The sequence below is a fragment of the Hyaena hyaena genome, unplaced genomic scaffold, assembly GCF_003009895.1.
Source record: "Hyaena hyaena isolate Hyena2069 unplaced genomic scaffold, ASM300989v1 scaffold_50, whole genome shotgun sequence".
NCBI lineage: Eukaryota > Metazoa > Chordata > Mammalia > Carnivora > Hyaenidae > Hyaena > Hyaena hyaena.
The window spans coordinates 878218-900609 of NW_024080682.1; the positions used below are offsets into that span (position 1 = coordinate 878218).

Here is a 22392-nt window from a genome sequence, read left to right on the forward strand (position 1 = left end):
TAGGGGCACGTGAATGGCTCAGTTGGTTAAGCATTCAACATCGGCTCAGGTCACAATCTCACGGTTCATGAGTTCAAGCCCCACATCGGGCTCTGTGCCGACAGCTGAGAGCCTGGAGCTGCTTCAGATTCTGTGTCTCCCTCTTTCTCTTTGCCTCTCCCCTGCTCATGCTCTCTCTCTTTCTCAAGAAAAAACATTAAAAAATTGTAGTAAAATATACAGAATACATAATTTCCCATTTTTAACCATTTTTAAGAGAACAACTCAGTGGTAGTGGTTTTAGGTGCATTCACACTGTTGTGCACCCAGGACCCCCATCATCTCCAAAACCTTGCATCTTCCCACACTGGAACTCCGTCCCCAGGAAACGCTAACGCCCCATCCCCTCTGCCCAGCCCCTGGCAGTTACCATTCTATTTTCTGCATCTATGAATCTGACTACCGTGGGGACCTCGTGCACGTAGACTCGCACAGGACTTGCCCTTGTACGGCTGGCTTATTTCACCCAGCACAGCGTCCTCAGGGTTCACCCGTGTTGTAGCAGGTGGAAGGATTTCCTTCCCTTTGAAGGCTGAGTAAGACCCCGTTGTACGGAATGACTTATCTTGTCTCTCAGGACATCTGGATGATTGCTGAAACATCACCAAAATGTCACCCGCGCCGTCAGCCTCACCAGGGCACGCGGCATGTCCACCGCTGAGCGTGGGAGATGGCTGAGGGCACTTCCTCTCTGGCCCCGGAGCCACCCTGGAAAGCCCAGAAGGAATTCAGCCTGTTGGCTCAACCATGGGCTTCTTGGTTGTGTGATGTGTAAACAGCTACGAACACCATTTTCCAGTCATTGTCACAGGAAGAAAACCTGACAGTGGACCCAGAGCACTCTCTGGAGTCTCTCTTATTTAAACTCGGAAAGGCCAGCATGAAACGTCTGCAATCGTGGGCAATGACCGTCACCATCACCTCTGATGAAAACCGCCAATAACTTTTCTCTTCAAATCTCTGTCTCTTCCTAAATGGGGTTGTGTCATCAGGCATCGAAGCCAATATTTTGAGACCTTGGCATCTTCCTGGAAGCCTCTCTGCTGGTCACTTCTGTCCCAGATCTCCTGGGTAGGGTCAGCTCAAGGCTGGAGGGAGGAGGAGGCAGAGACGCCAGTACCCCCATCCCCCTGCCTCAGAGGGCCTCCCCGGCCAGCGGCTGCTTCTCCTCTGTGGCTCCAGCTGCTGCCCGGCCGACACACAGGGTCCCCTCCCGTCCGACGAGCTCCGGTAACACCACTGCCTCTTCTTGTCCCTCTAGGCTGGCGGAGTAATGGCTTCCTGCCTGTGACAGTCCGGGTAGCCTCATCGTTCCCTTTCTGGATTTCTTTTTGTCCATTAGCTCTACAACCAAGTCTCTTGGTTAAATGCCCAGGAGAGCCTCTCTAGATCATCCCTCGTTACCATTCAGGAATGTGGGTGGCCTTCCTCCGAGCCCCACAGCTCTCCGGGGCCACACGCTGTGGCGTGCCTCGTCTGGGCTGTTTCTCTGCTTCCGTGGCCTCCTGCCTCCAGCCCGCCGCCCAGTCTGCGGCCAGGTTCCGGGCCCGCAGGGATGGCCCACAGCCCTGCTCCTTCTCATGCGGCACGTTGCACTCATTCCCACCCAAGTCGCGGTGAATCTTCTTCCCTGGAAGGCCCTCCCTTCACCTCCCCGCTCATTTAGACCCTTCCAGATACACAAGGCTCAGCTCACTGGGGCCACGGCTCTGGGGCCTTCACGGCTCTTGTCAGACGTCAGTATTTCCCTTGGCCCCTCCTCTGGAGTGGTCTGTTTGCTCAGTCCCCATCCCCACCCCACCTCCTTTCTGCTTTTACTTAACCGCTTTATTGGAGTCTTCTTCTTTTTCTTCTTTTAAGTTATTTTTTGAGAGAGAGAGAGAGAGAGAGAGAGAGAAAGACAGAAAGTGCCAGTAAGGGAGAGGCAGAGAGAGAGAGAGAGAGAGAGAGAGAGAGAAAAGAGCAAGCAGGCTCCGCACTGACAGTGCAGAGCCCGACGTGGGGCTCAAACTCACGACCCGTGAGATCATGACCTAGGCAAAGTCAGACGCTTAATGGGCTAAGCTTCCCAGGGGCCCCTAGAGTGTTATTCTGTTCCCAGTAAGCCTGTAAGCCCTAGAAGGCAGAAATAATCCATTGCATTTCAAACCTCAGTACCCAGAACAAGACTCTGCTAAGCACACGCTCATAAACTCTTCACCGGAAGAGCAAGGAGAACAGCGAGGGTAGGTTCTCTGCATGACGAACCCATCGCTTTCTCCCCAAAGCTAATGACTCTTATGGTTGCATTGAGTCCCCCCAAAAGCTATGGAGGAGGCTTACTCTCTGATGCCCGTGAACGTGACCTTGTCTGGAAATAAGGTCTTTGCAGGCGCGATCAAGTAAAGATGAGGTCGCTCATGCTGAGGCAGGTTGGGCCCTGATCCAGGAAGAACGGTGCCCTTATAAGAGGGAAGCGTGGACACTCGCAGACACAGCGCACACAGCCCTGTGAAGACAGAGGCAGAGGCTGGCGTGACGCGGCCACAAGCCGAGAAAAGCTGGGGCTCTCGGAAGCCGGAAGAGTCAAGGAGGATTCCTCCCCGTGGAGACTCTGCAGGCAGCAGGGTCCTGCCCAAACTGGACTTCAGACCTCCAGCCTCGGGAGCCGGGAGCCAAGAGCTCCCTGCTGTTGTTATTTTTTTATTTAAAAAAAATTTTTAAACATTTATTCATCCTCGAGAGACAGAGACAGAGTGTGAGTGGGGGAGGGGCAGAGAGAGAGGGAAACAGAATCTGAAGCAGGCTCCAGGCTCTGAGCTGTCAGCACAGAGCCCGACATGGGGCTCGAACTCACTGACCGTGAGATCATGACCTGAGCGGAAGTCGGACGCGTAACCGACTGAGCCGCCCAGGCGCCCCACGAGAGCTCCTGTTCTTCTAAGCCCCGCAGTTCACGCACTTCATTACGGCAGCCCCAGGGAACTAACACAGCAACCGAATACAACGGTCACATTCACACAGATGGACTCCAGACACGCTTCTCACATCCTTGCTGGGCCCACGGATAACACGGAGTGTTGGGGTGCCTCCTACAAACCAGGCAGGGATGGAGGGCGTCCACGCCAGGGACCCACCGTGCTGGTGCTGGAGTCCTGTCGCTAAGCCAGGTTCTTCCACCCGTGTCCCCGAATCCCCCTCCTCAGGAGGGCGCAGGGCCCCCGGGCCCCCAAGCGCTCCACCTTTGCCAGAACCTTCCCAAATCAACTGCAGTCAAACTTGAAGTCTAAAATAAGACTCCAATTTAAAAACCCTGTTGCTTTGCCGATGGCTTCTTCCTTCAGCCTCCCATTCAAGATAAATTCAAATAAAGCTTTTAAGGGCTGATTTTTTTGTAAAAGAAGCCGAGGCAACAAACGCTTTCTGATCGCGGTCCAGACATTACCGCTTTCCACTTAATTTCCATTTGCCTACTGCATCCTCAGCGTTTTTTTTTTCCTCAGCCTGTGATTTATGATAGGATATACCAGAAATGTCGGGGGCCCACAGCCTTGACTTGGGTGCCGTTCGGCCGGACCCCGCCCTCCCTCCCGACGCCCGGCAGCCCGGCCCACGGACTTACGGCTCTGGAGGAAGCGAGGTGTGTGGGTGAGGCCGCCGGAGGCCTGGCCGGGCTCTGGAAGGAGGATGGGCAGTACCTCTGGCCCGTGTCCGGAGGGGAGGTGGAGGCATAGATGCGATTTTCCAGCCGCTCAGGCTCATGCTTGTAGGATTCGAGAGGAAACGTGTGCTGCTTGGCCACTTGGGTGGGTGTCGACGGAGAGGAGGAGAGGCCGGAGGCTGAGGAGGAGACCGCAGACAGCTGTGAGAGGTCTGGCTGAGGCGGAAGAAGGAAAGAGAATGGCTCTTCCATTGCTAAGAACCCCAAATCTCAACTGGCAAGCATCTCAGTTACTAAATTCTGAGTGTTGGGGACAACCTTTTATCTACATAGTTCTTTTTTTTTTTTTTAATGATTATTTATTTTTGAGAGAGAGAGAGAGAGAGAGAAAGAGAGAGTGAGTGAGAGCGGGGGGGACCCAGAATCTGAAGCAGGCTCCATGCTCCGAGCTGTCGGCACAGAGCCTGATGCGGGGGTCAAACCCACGAGTCCTGAGATCATGACCTGAGCCGAAGTCGGATGCTCAAACGACTGAGCCACCCAGGCGCCCCTTTATCAACATATTTCTAATCCTCTAGAATCGGCAGTATAAAGAAATCCCCATCTCACCCAACTGGAGTTGTGGGCAGGGTCCCCTTGCCATTGGGGGCAGGGAGGATGCCCAAACAGTTCAGAGGTTGTCTGGTGGCAGACCTCTTTCACTCACACACACCAGGTGTCATTCCCCTTCGTCTCGTCAAATGCCATCCAAGCTTGTCTCCTACCCTACAAAGCGTGTGGCCAGAGCGGAACCCATGAAGGGCAATTTCATAAAGTATTCCACAGAGACAAAGGGCAACCTTGCAGAAGACACATAATGACAAACTCTAAGAACCAGACGAAACGTGCGATTACCATCGAAACGCGCAACATTAAGTCTTGCCACCGTGAGTTTGTGGAGGTGAGAGTTCACCATGAGGGTGAATGCCGGGGGAGGAGCAGGACTGGGAAGGGGCCTTGCAAGTGACAGAGTGAAGTCACCTGGGTAGGGACGAGTGGGAAGCAGCTGTGGCATGGGGGCCAAAGAATTGCGGGGAGACTGTCTACTTCAACGGGGCCTGCGTCGGGCAGGTGGCCATCACTCCTATCTAGCTTATTGTGCCATAAATCATTGTTGGGGGGCTATGTGTGTCCCCCAAATAGCTATGTTGAACTCTGAACCCCCAGCACCTGTGAATGACCTTACTTGGAAAGAGGGTCTCTGCAGATCTCATCAGGTTACAATGAGGTCACGCTGGAGTAGGCGGGGCTCTTAACTCAAGGGGACTGGGTCCTCATAAGAGAAGAAAACACAGAGACAGACACACAGTCAGAGGAGAAGCCAGGTGACAAGAGGCAGAGACCGACGTGATGCATCTCTAAGCCAAGGAGCGCCAAGCACTCTTGGCGACGAGAAGCTAGAATTCGTACAGAAGGACGCCCACTGACACCTTCCCTTCAGACCTCTAGCCTCTTAACCGCAGGAGAATAAACTTCTGTTGTTTTACGCCACCCAGCGTGTGCTGCTTGGTTATTTATGGCAGCTCTAGAAAACTCATACGGTGAAGTTGCCAGATCTTGGTTTGTTTTCCAAGAGAGGCAGAATCTGGATTCGGGTCTGGTGTCTCACATTTACAGATAACTAAATAGAATTTTTATTTTATTTTGTTTTGTTTTAAATGTTTATTTCTTTTTGAGACAGAGCATGAGCAGGGGAGGGGCAGAGAGAGAGGGAGACACAGAATCCAAAGCAGGCTCCAGGCGGCTGCCAGTACGGAGCCCAACGTGGGGCTCGAACCTACAGACTGTGAGATCATGACCTGAGCTGAAGTCAGACACTTAACTGACTGAGCCACCCAGGCACCCCTAAAATTTTTATTTTAAATCTGTTACTTAAAAATTTTAAACCACACAAGACAAAGCAATGATGTCAGGAGACAGGGTCCAAGGGCTCCCTGCTGTGTCCTGCGTTCCTGACCCCTTTGTTTGTGGTCCGTGGATACATGTGCTCCCTTCTCTGCTTCCGTCCTCACTCCCTGGAGGGGGTCTCCTGTTCCTCAAGAGTCAGTTCAACCAACCTCCTTTTCCTGACTCTATGGCCTGTGGCTTCTCGCTCCCCTGGACCAGGGACCATATTTTATCTGTGCGGCATGTTATCAGGTAACAGTAAGATAATTCAGCACTGAAGCCAAATGTGAAGCCATGGAAGTCTTCTGTCCCCAACCGAAGTCACCATGTGTCTTTGGGGCAGGGGCTCTGTGATCCCCACAGCAGCCAGCCCTGGCCTGGTGAGGGGAAAGTGCCTGAGAGACGCTCGCCCCAATAGGCAAGGCGAGAGAAGAGAGCGCCGAAGAATGGAAGGCTCCAACTCAGCTCGCGTCTTCTCTGCCTCCCTGTGCCCAGAGAGTCTGGGGGGCACGTATTTCCCTGGTGGGCCAGAAGCAATCAGTCAAAGGAGAAGCATCACCTTCCTGGGAACTGCTTTTCCCGTGAAGCCATCCCGAGTGGGAAAGGCCCCCTCCAGGCGCCAGGCTGACCCCTGGGAGGCAGAGCTAGGTGACAGCAGGAGACAGAACACTCTAGCAGCCATGGGCTTGCAGGTCTCAAAACTTAAGACACAAAAAGGCCTCAGCAGGAAAGCCCCCAACTCTTTTACAAACAAAAGTTTCCCCCCAAAGGTCTTGAGAAACCAGGCTTGCTTTGAGGGGGGGTTGGGGGTGGAGGAGGGAAGAGGAGGATCAAGAGGGGACCTGGGGGTTTCCAGCTGTTGTGGGGGAGTGGGGGGCCTGGAACGGCAGGTAAGGCGACAGGGGAGCCGCCTGGCCCAGATCTGGGCCCTTCTCTAGTGTCGCGGCTCCAACGCTCCCCAGCGATGCCCACGTAAGGGCGAGGAACGAGGAGGCCAGCCAGGGCTCAGAGGGCCGCGCCTGGGTGATCCGAGGGTCTGCTCTTGTGCTGCTTTGTGGAGCCCCGCCTCCCGGGGTGGTGGCGCGTCCTTCCCTGGCTCTTCTAGAGAGAGTCCTCAGCTGGCCCACTGGCCTGGGTCCTCACTGAATGACTAGTTCCCACGTCACAGTTGAGCAGGGAATTTGATGTCCTGCACTCCCAATGCTCCCCCAGCCACTGGACACAGAGTCCTCCTGGGAGCTTTCCCAGGCCGAGTGCTGGAGACCTAACAGAGGGGCGGAGCCGAGAGGGATGGGGGGCCGTTTGGACTCCAAGCTCGTGCTACCAACCCCATCTTAAGAGCCTGTGAGACCCTCCCGCAAAGCTCCTGTGGGGGTCTTGGTTCTCCACGTAAAGAAGGGACAGTCCCGGTGACGCCCAGCACCCCTCAGTGCTGAGGCTTCCGCGTCCGTCCAAACACAGCACACAATCCAAAACCAGCACTCCATCCTGCCTATGACTTTACTCCCAGACCCGTTCACACTCTGGCTCAAAGCACACTTGTGGAGGAGGGTTCAGAGGCACACACAAATCATGTACCTCCGTGGAGGCGCTTGGCAACATCGGGCAAAAATACAAATGCACATGTCCCTTGAGCCAACAGTCTGCTTCTGGGATTTCCTTCCACAGACATAGGGGCATGACCGCTACCTGGCAAGCGTGCGGGGTCATTCGTTACAGGGGTACTTTAAAAAGCAGGGACTGGAGGGCTGCCTGGGGGGCTCAGTCGCTTGAGCATCAGACTCTCGATTTCAACTCAGGTCATGATCTCAGGGTTGTGGGATCAAGCTCTGGGTCAGGATCCACACTCTGTGTAGACCCTGCTTAAGATTCTCTCCCTCTCCGCCCCTCTAAAAATAAATAAATGAATAAACAAACAAATAATTACACAACAAATAAAATAAGCAGAGATTGAAGACAGAGGTGCTTATGGACAAGAAGAGACTAACATAATGACAGCACAACCGCAGGGACGGCCGTGACTCCTTGACAGAGCACGACAGCCTTCCTCATTGTTACCTCAAGACCCAGCGGCAAGTAAAAAGGCAAACCCCGGAACCATCTGGGGAGAATGAAACCTTTACGGTCCCAGAGAAGGGGTGAGAACGTATACACATATATTCTCCCGCCTGTGTGCAGAGTGTCTGGGGAAGGCCATGGAGCGCCGGGTGTGCCTGGAGGCAAGAATTAGTGGCAGGAACACTGCCATCAGATACCCTTTGCTATTGTACAACTGTTACATCACGTGTGTTATCGACTCCAAAAATTACTTTCTTCAGCCCCTAATGTGCTTTTGAGCCAAGAGGCTGGCTAACACCTACGTAAGCACCTCCTGCCGTTCCCAGCTGCCCCACCAGCCCCGAGGAGGTCAGTCTCCCCACCTACATGAACATGCTCTGAGGTCAGGGCCTGGTCTCTCGCTCGCTCGCTCGCTCACTCGCTCTGCGAGAGGCTGTCCCACTTACAACATTCTTCAGGGACCAAGCCCAGTCACCATTGTGTAAGGGACATGCAGAGCTTGTGAAACTCCTTGCAAACTCGTCGGGTACAGAATGTTCATTCCTAAGTGTAAATAATTAAAGAGAACAGGACTAAGCAGGGCTCTTTAAAAGCACAAGTGGCGGCTTCTGCTTCTCCTGCGGCGCGTCCTCTGTCGGCTGTCCCCACCTGAGTCCTGGAACGGCCCTACCCTGATGCTGACCGGGGGCAGGGAGGATGGCGCAGAAGATGCACAGCCCTAGACACAACCTTGCTGAAGTGTCTGCCATGAAGAGACGATGAGTGGGCTTTCCACCTGGTGGCGGGAATGACTGGCTTCTAGGGGAACAAAGAGGTCTCCATGCCCCCAAGACAGCCCCTCCCACGGCAATCCTTCTGAGTTCAGAAGAGGGGTTCCATCTTGCCCCCTGGCCTTCCTGCCTCCTCTCTGCCCCCTTCCCAAATGGGTGGTCTTGCCGGGGAAGACAAGATGGCGCTCTGGACTTGCGGGGGGAGAGGACAGGTAAAATGATGCGAGGATTAGCAATGCGTGCAGTTCAGGGTAGAGGGAACGAACCTTCTTAGAACCAAAAATATGCTTTTCAGTGATACCGGAACCATCCTTAAGAGGGTAGAGTCCTGCAGTAGCCATATCTTCCTTGCATAACGCCTCACTGTTGACCAAGTGCTCTTACCACTCTTGTCCCATTTGCTCCCCGAAATGACCCCCTGTGGGGGGAGGGGAAGCTTTATCTTCCCACTTTACAGGTGGAGAATCCAGGGACTGGAGAAGCTACCTGTCCCAGGTCCTTCAGTCTGTCAGCACCGGCGGCGGGCACTCCTGACTCCAAATCCTAAGTCTCGCCACCATGATTGAACAGGGACGTTGCTGGGAGAAAGAGCATGAAGACTTAGAGGGCACTTTGGGGGTCGGAATTACTCTTCCGGAAAGTGGGGTTTCACAGGCCCGCAGGCAGGAGAGCTTAGAAAGCATGGGGTGTGGCAGGGAGGGGAGAGGTGGGAGGGAGGGAAAGGGGTCCAGGAGGAGACAGTGGGCTTGGGGCTCTGAGGAATTCCTCCCACAGGGTTGCCTGGGGCACCCGGGCAGGGAGGGGGTGTCTTATGCAGGAAGGCGAGGCGATACTGCATAAATTAATCCAGCTGCATGTGACAGAATCAGGGTAGTCTCCCCCCACCCCACCCCCAACCTGAAAGACTCCTAGTCAGGGGGAATCGGCGGCGAGTGAGTCCTAAACTTTTTCTTCTTTTGATGATCAGTGTCACAATTTTTATTTATTTATTTATATTTATTTTTTTAAAATGTTTTTTATTTATTTCTAGGAGAGAGAGAGAGACAGCGTGAGCAGGGGAGGGTCAGAGAGAGAGGGAGACACAGACTCTGAAACAAGCTCCAGGCTCTGAGCTGGCAGTCAGCACAGAGCCCGACGCGGGGCTCGAACTCACGAACTGCGATATCATGAGCTAAGCGAAAGTCAGACGCTCAACCGACTGAGCCACCCAGGCGCCCCCAGTGTCGCAATTTTTAAATGAAGAGGTGAATGGGGTCGTGCTGTCACAATCCCCCATCATTCTGGAAACAGATAATTTCTGTCCTAATCACGGGGCCGACTACCAGACCGCAATCTTTCAGGGAGGCCACGGTCTGCTCAGCCAGCTGCCGGGGGCCGGGCCTGAGCAGGCGCCGAGGAGGGGGCACGTTCAGATGAATCAGACGCATCCCGCCTTTCTGACCGCTTGGGGAAACCGGGGCGGAAACCACACCAAACCCCAAATCAAGCTCGCCCCGTAGTAAGCACTGTAGGGCAAAGCGTCTAACGCTCAAGCAGTAGGAGCTCAGAGAAGGGGCTGGAAAGCCGTGCAGTGACGCCAGGAGGGAGCCGGGCCTGACCTGCGGAAGATACAACCAATCTGCCCCCAGGGAAGGCGGCTTTCCAAAGGGCCCAGGAGACCAGGCTGTGGGGCAAGGGTTTCCGGGGTACAGACAGGATCCCCCCTCTCCCCCACCCCCGCTGCGTTCTTCTGAGAAGGCTCTCCTTCTTTCTTCTTCTTCTTAAGGACTTTGTTTAGAACTGCCGTCGTTGGCCTCCGAGAGTGAACAATGGCTTTGATTTTCCCGGGCGGCAGCCAGGATTAAGTGAATAGGCCCCCTGAGCGGGCAGAAATGGCTCCTGGCAGCCACACAAGACACCAGGCCAGGGACTCCAGACACCAGGGAGCCATGGGCTGGTGACTTCACACAGCCAGGCCGGACTGGCATGAGCCACGTCTCCCGGGGGCGGGCGGGGGGGGGGGGGNGAAAGAGGTCCCAAGAGCTGAAATGATATGGGAAGGTAGTTGGAAGTAGATTTGGGGGTCTGGTAAGAAACGACCCTTCTGTAGCCCTGGACATAGAATTGACCCGTTACTGATGGCTATACCTTATGATTTTTATGTAAGAACTCCCAGAGGGTATCACAGGCCTGGTGCAGAAATGGTGAGAAACACTTCCAAAGCGAAGGCGTGCGGAGTAAGAGCAACTTGGAGAGATTCAACCATATGCTAAGAGTTAGGCTTTTCACGTGTCCTTCAGCTGTGGATTTGGCAGGTTGGCTTGGGGGAATTCCCTAGTGTGGAATATCCACGTAAAGAATATGAATGAAAAAATAAAGAATGTGAATGGGATTCGACAATCTATTTTAAGAATTCAGTATTTTGGGGCGCCTGGGTGGCTTAGTCGGTTAAGCGTCCGGCTTTCTCTTGGGTCATGATCTCGTGGTTCGTGGGTTCGAGCCCCGCGTTGGGCTCTGTGGTGACTGCCAGCTCAGAGCCTGGAGCCTGTTTCAGTCTGTGACTCCCTCTCTCTCTGACCCTCCCCTGCTCACTATCTCTCTCTCTCTCTCTCTCTCTCTCCTAGAAATAAATAAAACATTAAAAATTTAAAAAAAAAAAATTTTTTTTTTTTTTTACTGTGTCTCAGTTTTGAGAGAGAGAGATACAGAGTGCGAGTAGGGGAGAGGCAGAGAGAGAAGGAGACACAGAATCTGAAGCAGGCTCCAGGCTCCAAGCTGTCAGCACAGAGCCCGACCCGGGGCTCGAACTCATGGACTGTGAGTGAGATCATGACCTGAGCTGAAGCCGGCCGCTTAACTGAACGAGCTCCCAGGCGCCCTGGGAACCTGGGCTTTCTAAAGTTCCCCAGGTGCTTCAGCGGCCAGACAAGTTCTGAACCAGTCATTGACTACAGACTTCTCATTCTATAGGTAGGAAACTTCTACTAATCTGGTCCCATTCTTGGTGACCATGGAGCACCAGGGCCTCAGCACTCTCTCTCTCTCAGCTCCCTTCTTTGAGACGGGGAGTTCTCTTCTTTCTGAGTCCCAAGCCCCCTGCTTGGTCTCTGAGAGAAATCACTCTTCTGCCATCAACGATAGTCTCGTGTACATGACCCTGAATGTGCACATGACCCTGAATGTGCACATGACCCTGAATGATGCCTCATCTCTGGTCACCACGTGTTCCTGCAGCCACTGGCCAGCTCTCCCTCCCCCTCTCAGCTGGCTCTGCGTTCAGCTCTTGCTCCAAATGCTCCAGAATCACTCGTATCCTAAAAGACCCTTTCCCGATGTCCTCTCTACCCTACCCACCCTAGGAGCACCCCCCCCCCCCAGGGGTAAAGTTTTCAGACTCTTGTCTCAGGACTGGCCCGGATATCTTTATAAACCAACGGCGTTGGCCCTGGCCACCCTTGACCTTACTCTCCATTCATAGGTCAATTGCAAGTCAGGTTTGAGGCTGCAAGTTTTTGCTTATAGACTCTCAAGAATCTGTTCTGAGATCTTTGATCATTGAAACTATTCAAAATGCGTTGTGAGGCTGTCTAGAGTCCTTTGGGCATCAAAGCATTATGGTAATTCAGTGGGTGAAGAATTCTTTCTCTAAAGAAAACAGAATTCTTTCAGGACATTTGCTGCGGTTCTTACTCTTCTAGAAGGAGTCCAAGAAAAACCAGTTTGACAGGGTTTTGCACACCCAGTAGGACTCTGGGCCTAGGTCTTAGGCAATGGGCTTAACCATGCGGATAGTTGTATAGGTAAACTGGAAAAGAAAACAAAAGGAAAACTGACAGAGAAGGAAATGGGCATTTTGCCAGGACCGACTCTGGGTCAGCCCCGCCAGTGTGGTCTCGGCCTCTGGTGTTGCCCTGGCCTTTAGAAGGCTGTGCCCTCTTCACAATCATCTGGAGGTCCGGGGTCGGCTTCATGGACCCCACGGAGAACCCTCGCTATTGTCAGCAGAGTATATGTGCCTTTTGATGTTGAAGCTAAAGGCAATCCTTGGAGAAAGGAGGAGAGAAAAAAAAATTCCTCAGTCGCTTGGTAAGAGGGAGAGATTCTAGAACAATCCATTTCCCATGTAAAACGGATTTGGAAAAGCAAGTCACTAAGGATTTGCCAATGAAGGGGCAACAGCTATGCCGGTCCCTTCTGGCGAAGACCTTTCTGGAATGGGGAAAGCCACAGGTGGTGTTTGATACTGCGTGGATTAATTCGGCTGCATTTGACAGAATCAAGATAGTCCCCACCAACAGGATCCTAGCCAGGGGAATCAGCGGTGACAGATCTTAGCAGACAACATCCCATGACCTCACTGCACAGTGGACAATGGAAATGCAGGCCCTGAGAGGTGAAGTGTCAGGCCCAAGGGCAGCTGCTAGGTCAGAAGCCGGGCCCTGCTCAGCCATCACTTGGGTCTTGGGTGCCTAATCCGGTGCTGGGAAAGCTTTCAGACAATGGCTTTGTGACCATGGAGGGCCAAGGGGGAGACCATCTGGGTGGGCGAGAGGGAAGAGCAGGTGTTCACACGGGATGACGGCAGAGGCTCGGGGTCAGAGGCGGGAGGATGGGACCCAAGGATACCCCTGGGCCCACACTACGCAGGCTCTCAATGGCCTGTCCCATGACCACCAGCCGCCCCCATCGCTCTGGCGAGCTGCACCAAAGGAGAGGGCAGTGGCAAGCCATGGCCGGGCCACGCTGGATGTGGGGCAGGAGGAGCTGAGGTTCCTTACTCGGTCAGCACGGTGATCGTCATTTCCTGAGATGGTCCTGGGAAGAATCCTCATTCAGTAAGAGACCCATGGGGTCCCAGACTCCATCAGGCACCCAGGGGGCAGGGGGAAGGCTATCTGGTGGTGGCCACAGGTGGGGCTGGAATATTTCTGGGCAGGAGCCCCCCCCTGCCGGTGCCCTGCCCTGCTCAGACGTGCTCCTAGGTCAGGACTAGATTTCTATGCACGTTCAGACAAGCCTTTCTAGCCTCTGCATCTCCAAGATGCTTGTTTAGTGCAGCGTCGCGCGGGCAAATTGCTCTGGCAGAGCCAGCCTGTCCTGGGCATGTGGTATCGCCATGATGGAAAATAGACGATCTGGTTGGAGGGAACATGAACTCTGCTGATATGAGAGCACAGGGAAGGTCAAGGCCCCCAGGCCCCAATAGCTTGCCTCTTGGAGAGAGATCTCCACCAGGAAAGTCTATGCCTGAAATACCCCTGTTCTGGCGGGGCCCCCTCTCTGTGCCGGGGACACAGATGCGCCGCGGCTCCCTGGGCTCTGTCCCCAGCCCCTCCTGGAATTCCTAGTCACCTACCATCTTAGTATTCTAGCCACTGGGGAAACTTCTGCAGAAACTGGGTATGTTTGGGCCCCACGACCCTGGTGTCATCTGATGAAATGGATACAGGAAGCACAGATACACAGATTATTCTCTCTGAAATAAGCTCAGGGTAGGCAGTAACTCCCCCAAAGCCAAGTTTTCAGGATTTGAATTTCAAGGGGTCTCAGAACATCTTCATACATCCTTTTCCTCAAGGGGGGGGGCTGGACTCCCACTGTTTCACCTCCTGGGAGCGGCTGGGTCCACTCTGAAGGACCCTTATGAGGAGACGAGGGAGCCTGAAGGCAGGGCGGAAGATCAGTGTGGATATAACCAAATCAGAGAAAGCCCATGAGCACACCTAACCGGCACCCCGGCACACAGAAGTTACCAGAGCGGGCTCTGAAAATCGAAAAGTGTACCTCGAATTCTTCTTATACTTTCTGCAATTTGGTCCTTTTTAAAAAAAAATGTTTTTTATTTATTTTGAGAGAGAGAGAGAGAGAGCGCGGAGGGGAGGGGCAGAGAGAGAGGGAGACAGAATCCCAAGCAGGCTCCGCGCTGTCAGCCCCAATGTGGGGCTCGAACTCACGAACCGTGAGACCGTGACCTGAGCTGAAATCAAGAGCCGGAGGCTGAACTGACTGAGCCACCCAGGCACCCCACAGTTTGGGCCCTTTGAATCGAATCCTATCCCTGATGAGAGCTCCTCCCTTCCACAGACCATGGGCACAGGCTGCTGGTGACGTGTGACCCACCTGCTATGCAGGATGCCCCACTTTGGAGTTTCCTGGGCCATCTCACCTTCCCCTGGGGGGCGCTCCCAGCTCTCCCCCCTCACCTCCACGCTCTGGACCCAATAGCAGCGACAAGGGATGTGGGTATCTAGGAAGTGCTCTGAGCCACTGTCCCCTACCTGAGATATGCCTTGGGTGGTTTCCAGATGGGCCAGACACTATTCTACCAGGCACGGTGGCACGTGGGCCTCGGGAGCACAGTTTCCAAACCTCTACTTTGGAGGCCACATTTGGCAAAGCCGGGGGACAGGGAGGCAGAGGCTGGGGGCTGGGGAGACGGTCTGTGGGTCAGGGACTCCGGCCCGGCTCGCGCCTTCCCGCCGGGTCCCTGGGCAGGCCAGGTGGTGGCCGGCAGCCAGCCGCGGGCATTCCCTCCCTGGGGTGGCGGCTGCGGCCGGCTGCCGCGGGACTCCGACCAGGGCGCTCCTGTGGGCCTGCTGACTCAACACATCACCTGACACCACACGCCGGGCCCTCCGGGGGTGAGATGCCAGGGAGACTGGACGGGTGTGTGCGAGGCCAGGGAGGCCTCGGGCCGGGAAGCCTTCCAGGCTACCTCTGGGGCCGGGGCCGGTTTCCACGGTGCCGCTCTGGGCTCCCCTCGTTCACCTCGTGAAGAAAGGGACCGTGTGGGCCGTCCTGGGTCTCTGGTCCCAGGGATTAATGGGTGGATTCCCCGTGAAGGAGGAAGAGGGGAGGAAGGAAGGCTGCAGATAGAAGGGAGTCAGGCATCTCATGCTGAAAACGCATGTTTTGGCTGTGTCCCATTTTTTTTAATCTTTTATTTTTGAGAGAGCGAGACAGAGCGCGAGCAGGGGAGGGGAAGAGAGAGAGGGAGACACAGAATCGGAAGCAGGCTCCAGGCTCTGAGTTGTTCAACACAGAGTCCGACGTGGGGCTCGAACTCACCCGGCGCAAGATCATGACCTGAGCCAAAATCAGATGCTTAACTGACTGAGCCCCGCAAGCGCCCCTCGGCTGTGTCCTTTGCGAGGCAATCCAGAACCTCGCGTCCAGGATTTGCCTCTGCCTTCAACAATCCAACAACAATACAGCAGCATTTCTGGGAGTTTAGGGCCATAAGCAAAGCTGACAGCATTTTTCTTTGTGCTTTTAGTAGAGAGGTAACAAGCCAACAGGAGGGAACTGGGAAAAGCACTGTCCTTCTGGGGATCCCAGAATTCCTTCCACTGTCTGGCTTAGATCAACCAGAGGTCCAAGCTCATTTTATGGGTAGGAGAAGTCAGCCTCCTATTTATTTATTTATTTATTTATTTTTGAGAGACAGAGAGAGGCAGAGCACCAGTGGGGGAGGGGCAGAGAGGGAGGGAGACACAGAATGTGAAACAGGCTCCAGGCTCTGAGCTGTCAGTGCAGAACCCGACGCGGGGCTCGAACCCATGAACTGTGAGAGCATGCCTGAGCCGAAGTCGGACGCTCAACCGATTGAGCCACCCAGGCGCCCCGGTGGGTGCGCCTCCTATTTATAGGACTTTGGGGTCTGGAAGGTCTCTTGACCCCTTTCTCCAAATACCTTACCTGTGTGATCAGTCTCTCTGATGACCCAGCCTCTCCTTTCTCCAGGTTGTTTTTACAGGAAGGACTCTAGGTCCTGTTCATCGTAGCCAACCTGCTGAAGGCTGGCTTGGTGACAGTTCCCTACAAATGACACCAAGGAGGTGCGGTCACTGGGGACGCGAGGGAGGGAGGGCCAGGGCCAGGGTCTCCGGACTCAGTTGTACCCAGTTAGTACACTCTGCCTCTGCCTAACTTTCTCTCTGGAGCTCCCCGCACTGGGCTTCTAGAATTGGGGTGTGAGAAATGCTATCCGAACCCTGGGCCTAGGGGAGCAAGCTTTTCTCTCTTTGCCTTCTGATTCACTCCACAGCTTCAGCATCTATTGTTGGCTAAGTTCATCTTTTGTAAAGCTCATCTTTAGAGGTCGCTGGGGATCAAGTTAACTTCTTACTCCTGTTTACGCACCTTGCACGTTCCAACACTACAGATTATAGTAGGCGGCCATTACTCTGCTAAGTATGATAAGTAGTGAATTTTATTTACCATCATGCCCCCAGCCCGGAACACAATCCTTACTCGGTGAGCACTCACGGTGCCCACGGCACACCTTAGTTCCAGAGAATGCCCAAGGAGCACGGTCCATAAAAGAACACATGAATGTGCCAGATGTCATTAAAATTTTAAATGTAAGCTCTTTGGGGGCGCCTGGATGGCTCAGTCAGTTGAGTGTCCAACTTCGGCTCAGGTCACGATCTCCCGGTCCATGGGTTCGAGCCCCACGTCAGGCTCTATGCTGACAGCTCAGAGAGTAGAGCCTGCTTCAGCTTCTGTGTCTCCTCTCTCCCCCGCCCCGCCACTTGAGCTCTGTCTCTCAAAAATAAATAAGCATTAAAAAAATAAATAGAATGTAGGCTCTTCAAAAGATACTGTTAGGAAAATGAGACAAGATAAGTTACAGGGAGAACATATTTGCAAACCATTCATGTTAAAGGATTTGTATCCAGAATATATAAAGAACTCTCAAAACTCAATAACAAGCAAACGGTTCAATAAAAAAAAAAAAAAAAGAGTGAACAGAAGATTAAAACAGATACTTCTCCAAAGAAGACATACAGCTGATAAATAAGTGTGCCAAACAACGCTCAGCATCATTAATCATTAGCGTTAGGAATATGCATGTTATGACGATGATGAGATGTCACCGGGCACTGCGAGACTAGCCACCATTTTTTCTGAAACCGATACTACGAAGTGCCTGCGAGCATGTGGAGCCCCGGGAACTCCCATGCACCACTGGTGAGAATGCCAAATCGTGCGTTCCGTTTGGAAAATGGACAGTTGCTTGAAGTCACACATACATATACCACAGCCCCCCAAGGCCACCCCAGAAGAAGTAAAAACTCATGTTTGTGCAAAACTGGGGTGCAAATGTTTATAGTGGTTTCGTTCATGGTTGCCTCAAGCTGGAAACAACCCCAAAGTCCTTCAACTGGTGGATAAATACACGAGCGGATGTGTCCAGACAATGGAACATTCCTCAGTAATAAAAAGGAAAGAACCTTTGAGATATAAAGCTTCAGGGACGAATCTCAGATGCATTTTGCAAAGTGAAAGAAGGATATGTACTAAATTGCATAATCTAAATAGAAACTATAGGGGAAAAAGCAAAATTATAGGGGACAGGAAAATTATAGGTTTCCAGGGGTTGGGGGTGTGGGGGGAAGTTGACCGTAAAGGGGCATGAGGGAATTGTGGGGGTGATGGAATTGTTCCCTACTTCAGTGGTGCTGGCGACTGTACCGTCACATATATTTGTCAGGACTCACGGAACTGCACACTTGAGGGGGTGAATTTTACCATATGTAAACTATATGTCAGTAAACTTGACTGTAAAAAAAAAAGCTCTAACATGAGTTTGAGGGGGGCTGTCTATGCAGCCTGGACTCATGTCGTTTCCCCTGGGCCTTGAGGGAAAGATGGGTAGCGTAGGGCTATGCGGGAAGCAGACAGGGTGGGGGTGTGACACAGAGTAGGGGTGTGATGCAGACATGTGTAGGGGTGTGATGCAGACGCAGGTAGGGCTGTGCCGGGAGGCAGACGGGGTCGACTCCTCAACATCCCCTAGAGGTGGGATCTCGGCTCAGTTAAAAACAGCAGCTAGAATCCCCCCTCCCGCTGGCCGGAAGACTGTGTAGGGAAACGGGACGGAGTGCCCACTGCAGGGCAGGGGGAAGGGGCGAGGCCTGGGCTCTGAGAGCCCCCAAGCTTGCCAGCCTGTGCCCTCCCGGCCCCCTCAGGAAGGGGAGCAGATGAGGAGAGTTCAAAGGTCAGTGTGGAGGAAGGGAGGAGAGTCCCTGAGGAGTATGCAGGGGGGAGGGGGCCGAGGGGGCCCGGCACACAGGCTCACCCAGCCTCACCCTCTCCCTGGGAGTTGGCCTTTACCTGTCTCCCCTGGGCAACCCCTGAGGGCCCGTGGAGGGCTCTGTACCACTGTGTCACTCCTGGGGCTTTCTCCATTCTAGAACGTTACAGTAAAATAAGGCTTTTGCTTTGTTTTCTAAAGAATTCTGTGCTAAGCACATGAATAATTATGAATAGCTAAGAAATATGTTAGTAAGACTTTTTAAAAAAATATTTATTTATGAGAGAGAGATGGAGTGTGAGCAGAGGAGGAGCAGAGAGAGAGGGACACACAGAATCTGAAGCAGGTCCAGGCTCTGAGCTGTCAGCACAGAGCCTGATGTGGGGCTTGAACACACAAACCACGAGATCATGACCTGAGCCGAAGTCAGTCACTTAACTGACTGAGCCCCCCAGACGCCCCTGTATGTTAGTAAAACTTTGCGAACAAGCTACCTTGTTGATCAGAACCATTTTGGAAAAATTATCTTTATTGTAAAATGCAAAGAACACAAAATGTATATTCTTAAAACCTGCCGTCTTAACTATTTTCAAGCGAATAATTAAAGGGCATTAAATATGTTCACACAGTTGTGCAACCATCAGCACCATCCCTTTCCAGAATCTTCCATCTTCCCAAACTGAAACTCTGTCCCCACTAAACACTAGTCCCCACCCCCTCCTCCCAGCCCCTGGCACCCACTCTTTCCATTTTCTGTGTCTGTGAACCTTACCGCTCCCGGGACCTCATATACGTGGGATCACCCGTATTTGTCCCTCTGTGACTGGCTTATGTCACTCAGCATGGTGGCCTCCAGGTCTATCATGTTGTAGCAGCGGTAGGGATTTATTCCTTTTAAGGCTGAATGCTGTTCTATCGTATGGCTAGACCACAGAGAATTGCTTGTTTTCTTTTAAACAACTTTTTAAAAGTTTATTTATTTATTTTGAGAGAGCCCGTGAGCTCACGCAAGAGTTGGGGAGGGGCAGAGGGGGGAGGAGAATCCCAAGCAGGCTCTGCATTGTGCGTTGGAGCCTGACGTGGGGCTCGATCCCATGAACCATGAGATCATGACCTGAGCTGAAACCAAGAGTCAGACACGTTACTGAGCCACCCAGGCGCACCCAGAGCACTTTCTTTTACTGTTTTTTAAAATGTTTATTTATTTTGGGGGGGCAGGGAGGGGCAGAGAGAGAGAGGGACAGAGGATCTGAAGCAGCCTCTGCGCTGACAGCACAGAGCCAGATGTAGGGCTTGAACCCATGAGCCATGAGATCATGACCTGAGCCAAAGTCAGATGATGTACCAACTGAGCCACCTAGGCCCCCAGGGTGCTTTGTTTGAAAACTCCCTCCTGGCTTTGCTATTGCTTTGTTTCTGTCAAAACATGGCAAACCGTCAGGGTGTGCAATCACCCTTCCCTGGGGCACCCTCCCCCCTGCAGCCTGGTTTCCACATGGTCCCTCGTGTGGAGTGTGAAGGGCCCAGAATGAGGAGTCAGCTGTTTCATGTCCAGGTCACTCCCTAATGACTTCCTGGGAATGCCCCCACTTGGTCAGAATGTGTCCAGCCCGTGCCACTGCCCGTCCCCTCCTTCTGGCAGCGTGTGTGGGACACTGGCCGTGGTCACAGGACCCTGTGCAGGTCACCAGGCCTGCAGCGGGAGGGAGTCCAGGGAGATGTCACACATTCCTTGCCCTCCCGCAGCCAAGTTTCCGATGCGCTATCTGAGAAGCCTCGCCAAGGGTAATGTGACATTTACATGACACCTGGTGAGGCCGCCGGCAGTGACATAACCAGAGGAGGGAGCGCTGGGGGTGTGTCCCCTGGGCAGAGAGCCTGCAGCTGGGCACAGTCCGCTGACTCGGTGTTGTGTAAATTCAAGCAGCGATCACCTGATCGCCCATGTCGCCGCTGAGCCTACCCCCCCTGTGACCACATCACAGAGCTGGTCACCTCCACGTGGGGTCCTCTTTGGCCTGCCTTTCCCCAAGAAAGCCATCCGAGAAAATACCTATCATTTCCTGGGAGGACAATACAAATGCCACAGTGCAACTTATTCTGAGGGGATAAGCCCCCACAGCAGGTGTCCGGGACAGGTCATTCTGCGGGTTCCTCACCGGGGGTTCCCCAGGGCAGCAAGGAGCTGGGCGCTGTGCCAGGGGCCTGCAGAAGCCCTGCTAGGAAACAGCCGCTGCCCTCCCTCAACGCACCCTGCAAGGACTTCCGCGCAACCCCTCGCTCCAGTGTTAACCAGCGAGGCTTGCTTCTACCCTGAGCCTCAGCTTAGCCATCGGTGAAATGGACAAGTAAAAAAATGAGCCCTTGAAGGGGATCCTCCATGGGTGGAGGGGCACCTCAGCTTCCGAAGTGTGCTGAAAGCCGGCTGTCTCCACGGCAGTGAGCAGAAGCTGTCAGGCAGGGTGCCCGCCTCATGCTTGGCCCGCTGTGCAGGGCACCCCTGGGCTGCAGACCCCCGGGGCTGCTGCCCAGTGCGTCCCCATTCTGGTTCAGCCCCCAAGTACCTCCTCCTTCCCTCCCCTTCCTCTGGACCATCTGCAGTGAGGCTCTGACAAGCCGTGGCCGGGCTAACGGTGCCGTCAGAGACACCCCCTCGCACCCCCCTGCCCACCTGGGGCCACCACCACGTGCAGCCTCAGCAGCCACCGGCCCTGATGTCAGGCTGCAGTGCCGGGCAGCACAGGACCGTGTCGTGGATGTGGCCAAGGCCACTCCAGCAACCTGGGCCAGTGGGAAGGTAGGGGGCTTCCAGACAAGGCCGGCCTTTGCCCCTGCGGCCATCTGCTCGGAAGGCCTGGGGCTCCGGCCACTCAGAACAAGGGCCTTTTAGGGCATCTGGGTGGCTCATTCGGTTAAGTGTCTGATTTCAGCTCAAGTCATGATCTCACGGTTTGTGGGTTTGAGCCCCACGTCGGGCTCTGTGCTGACAGTTCAGAGCCTGGAGCCTGCTTCAGATTCTGTGTCTCCCTCTCTCTCTGCTCCTCCCCTATTCATGCTCTGTCTTTCTCTCCTAGAAAAAAAAAAAAAAAAAAAAAAAAAAAAAAAAAGAACAAGGGCCTCCTTTCCTCGCCTATAGATCGTACGGGCAAGAGGAAAAGCATCAGCCTCAGATACGAAAGGTCAGACGTTCCCCTCCCCCTCCCATCCATCACGGACACAGGGCCTTGGGTTTTAACCCCCCAGTGACAAACGTAGGTCGGACATCCAGGTGAGGGTGGGGCTGGGGCAGAATGAGCGCAGCTGGAAGGACGGGGGGAGCAGGCCCATTGCTGGTCACCCCCCCCAGGGTGGCCGGTCCCCCGGCGGGGAAGGCCCGGTGGAGTGTGGTGGGTGGCTGAGCCTCTGGGTGGCTCTCTTCCAGGCTTCCATTGGAGCCCGGGATGCCGCCAGAACGTTCTGCCCCTCCCTCTGGCTCCCCCAGCCCTGCGGACTCCCTGAGAGAGAGAGAGAGAGAGAGAGAGAGAGGCAGACATGGAGCCGTTGGGCTGGAGAGAGGCAGGCAGGCAGGCAGTCAAGTCTGGGTCAGGGGGACCCGAGGGCTGTCGGGGGCACAACCTCTGGGCAGGGGGGGTTCAGGTCCTGAGGGAGGCCCAAGGACAGTGGAGCCGGAGGCCGGCAGCCTGGGGGTGGGGGTGGGGCACTGAACGAAAGGTGCGATCAGCTGCGGAGGGCCAGGCGGGCTCACAGAAGGCCTTGACCTCAAGTGGGCTTTACTTCAAGCCAAGCGGGAGCACTGCCGGAGGGCGGGGCATGGAATGGGCGAGGAGGCCTCTCTCTGCGGGGGCCGCATGCACAACCTGGTGCAGAGGCAGCAGGCATCAACAGGACCCCGGTGCCGGGGTCCGTGGGGCCAGGGGAGCAGATGGGCGCAGGAGGGAGGG

The 22392-nt window shown here is 54.2% G+C and overlaps 1 protein-coding gene across 2 annotated transcripts in view; it reads right to left on the minus strand.

Annotated features, from left to right (window-relative positions):
* Window positions 1-22392, minus strand: part of PRKAG2 (protein kinase AMP-activated non-catalytic subunit gamma 2) — a 261692-nt gene that overhangs the window by 100377 nt on the left and 138923 nt on the right. For both annotated transcript variants that reach the window (XM_039230753.1, XM_039230754.1), the window contains one exon: window positions 3641-3858. In XM_039230753.1, the coding sequence (XP_039086684.1) occupies window positions 3641-3858 (218 nt within the window). The remainder of the gene's footprint in view (window positions 1-3640; window positions 3859-22392) is intronic.